The following is a 2,908-nucleotide window of genomic DNA, read 5'->3' as shown; positions in this document are numbered from 1 at the left end:
TTTCTCTGTGATTTCTGGACACTCAGTTTTCTTCACTTGAAATCCCAGCTCGTAAATGATTTCCTTTTCAACCATCCACCCGTATTGCAATGCATGATACAGGCTTCTAAATTTCTTTTCATCATACGGGTGTTGCTCCATGGGTTCCTTTCCCTTCCTTCTTTTAGAACTTGAAGAGGCCATGAACGAGAGTTAATATGTGAAGGTGGTAAGGTTTTGGAGACTTTTGGTTGCTTAGGGTTTTATTGCAATGAAGAGAGTGAAGGGGAAATGTGTGTACTGTGAGAGGGAATGTCTTGTGCCGAAATGAAGAGTTGTGAAGAGTGGGTTATGACAATGAAGGTGGGCATGGGACAAGGATTATTTATATATGGAAGTTGTGAGAGAATGGAGGGTGTGGATTGATGGAGTGGTTACTTGATGGACGGTTGGGGTTATGCATGGATAAAAGACAAGGATCATCACTTTATGATGGAGGTTGCTCGGTCTTTTAGGTGTCCCATTTTTCCAATGTTGCATGGCAACATTTTCCAATGTATTCCCTTTTTAGAACAAGTGTGTAGTTCTCTTCATGAAGTGGTCGAACCTCCCCCATTTAATTGTCCAATCAATCCCCATCAATGCTCCTTTTCTTTTCCCTATAAAGACAAAATAAGAAAGGTGAGAATAATATCAAACCAAAGACAATTGAACTTTACGGCTAAAATTAAAAAGAAAAATGAGAAAAGATTAAATTGTTTATTCATGAATTCCAACTAACTAACTAACTATTCGTGGGTCCTTATATGCATATTGGTGGCACCATGGGGTGACACCAAACTTAGTTTAGAGCACTGTAATGAAAAGTTCTGTTCAAAGCTTCCAAGACTAGCATGCTCTTGATTGCATTCATGCTTTCTTGGCATGCTTTGAACACCAAACTTGTTCTTCATTGTATACTGCACAATAAGGATTCCACCAAGAGTTTGTCAAGTTTGGGTTTGAATTCATAAATATTGACTTATTTACTATCTTCTAAAAGTATATAAAACATGGGTTGCCTCCCATGAAGCGCTTCTTTAGCGTCACTAGCTTGACGTTTCTCCCTTATCAGGGTGGTTGGTAATGCTTGAAGTCCTTCCCTCTCGCTGTGGACTTGTATCCATTGGTTGTATCAATGATCTCTACATGTTCCAGGGAGAGAACTCTGTTGATTGTGAAGACTTTCGATAACTGAGATGGTACAGTGGGGAGATTAGGGGGAATATCTGGGAAGTAAGCTGAGATCACCCTATCTCCTGGAGAGAAATCTTCAGTAGGGATCTTTTTGTTCCTTCACTTCCTTGGTACCTTCTTCCTTGTGTCCTTTGATATTGCCTTGCTCTTGATGACTTCTTTTCCTAAGGTAGTTGTGATGTTGTCTTCACATGCCTCTAGAGGTTTAGGTTCCTCTAACTTTTCCTTGAGCTGTGGTAGTGGCTGTTTCCCTTGTTTATTAACCAAAGGAGTCTCCAGATAGGTTGGGTGTGCTTCTGTGCTTGCTTCCTCCTTTAGCATCTCATCATGGTCTTTACTTGGTTCCTTGTGCTCTTGGTCTACTTCTTGTGAGAGTTTGAAGACATTAAAGCTGAGCCGTTCATCATGGATCCTCAATATTAGCTCCCCTTTCTCCACATCTATGAGTGCTTTGGCCGTAGCTAGGAAGGGTCTTCCTAATATGATTGGGTGAATGTGACTCTCTTCCATGTCCAGGATGACAAAGTCTGTTGGGAAAAAATATTTCCCAACCTTTAGTAACACATTTTCCACCACTCCTATTGCTTGCTTTTGAGTTTTGTCAGCCAGTCTGATGACAACATCTGTGGGCATTATCTCATTGATTTGCAGCCTCTTCGCCAGGAATAGGGGCAGTAAGTTGATGCTTGCCCCTAAATCACAGAGTGCTTTATCAAACATTGTTTCCCCTATGGCAAAAGTGATGTGAAAACTCCCTGGGTCTCTTCTTTTTGCAGGAAATTCAGGTTGAATAAGGGCACTACATTCCTTGTTTAACAATATAGTTTGGCCTCCTTTGAGTGAGCTTTTCCTGGGAAGAAGTTCCTTCATGTACTTGATGAATGCAGGCATTTGTTGTATGGCCTTGATGAATGGTATGTTCACATGCAGAGATGCAAACAAGTCTAGGAACCTTGAGTATATTCTCTTCCCCACAGCACCATTGAGTAGTTGGGGAAATGGTGCATAGAGCTTCAGCAACTCTTGTTGTGAGATTTCTGATTCTTGGTGGTCTCTATCCTCCTCCTCTGTTGAGTTGTTTCAGGCTGTTGGGCGAGGTTGCTTTGCTCGTCTTCATCCTCTTGATCACTCGTAGTGACCATTTTGCAATCTTCCCATCTTACTTTCTTTGCTTCTCCTCTTGGGTTTTTCTCCGTGTCACTTGGGAAGCCATCAGTAGATTTGAGAATCTTCTCTGCTAAGCATCCCACTTGGAATTCCAGCTTCTTGATGGTCTCTCCTTGGTTCTTAATGTTGGCTCGCACCTCTTCTTTGAACACCTTGTCTTCTTGAATCTCTTGGCATATTCCTTCAAGTAAGGTTTCAAGCTTAGAGAGTCTGTCATCAATTGATGGTAAATTGGGATTAGAGGTGGAAGGATGAGAGGTGTTGTTGTGGGGGTATTGATATGTCCTCTGTGTGAATTGTTGATGAGCTGCATTGTTGTTGGAGTTGTAATGTCTCTGGTCTTGGCTTTGCTCTTGCTGATTCCCCCACCCAAAGTTTGGGTGGTTCCTCCATCCAGAGTTGTATGTCTTGGAGTATGGATCATGGTTCTGTCTAGGTGAATTCCCAATGTAGTTGGCTTGCTCAAGGTCCTCTTCTTCAACTTCTTCTTGGGTTGTTGATGAGGTTGTGATTGCTGCCACTTGGT

At 41.9% G+C, this 2,908-nt stretch overlaps 1 protein-coding gene across 1 annotated transcript; it reads right to left on the bottom strand.

Annotated features, from left to right (window-relative positions):
- Positions 1-1,089: 1,089 nt before the first annotated feature.
- LOC130934165 (uncharacterized) lies at positions 1,090-2,106 on the bottom strand. The gene is made up of 2 exons (XM_057863751.1): positions 1,330-2,106; positions 1,090-1,212 (listed from the first exon to the last, which is right to left on the bottom strand). Exons 1-2 carry the CDS (start codon positions 2,104-2,106, stop codon positions 1,090-1,092), a joined length of 900 nt encoding a protein of 299 aa, XP_057719734.1.
- Positions 2,107-2,908: the final 802 nt, after the last annotated feature.

The sequence above is a fragment of the Arachis stenosperma genome, chromosome 6 (genome assembly GCF_014773155.1).
Source record: "Arachis stenosperma cultivar V10309 chromosome 6, arast.V10309.gnm1.PFL2, whole genome shotgun sequence".
Lineage (NCBI taxonomy): Eukaryota > Viridiplantae > Streptophyta > Magnoliopsida > Fabales > Fabaceae > Arachis > Arachis stenosperma.
This window is presented reverse-complemented; position numbering and strand designations above follow the sequence as displayed.

Coding starts and splice junctions, on each gene's coding strand:
- LOC130934165 (XM_057863751.1), bottom strand. CDS start 2,106: ATGCCTGCATTCATCAAGTACATGAAGGAACTTCTTCCCAGGAAAAGC. Junction 1,213..1,329: donor CAAAGGACACAAGGAAGAAG/GTACCAAGGAAG, acceptor GTACCATCTCAG/TTATCGAAAGTCTTCACAAT.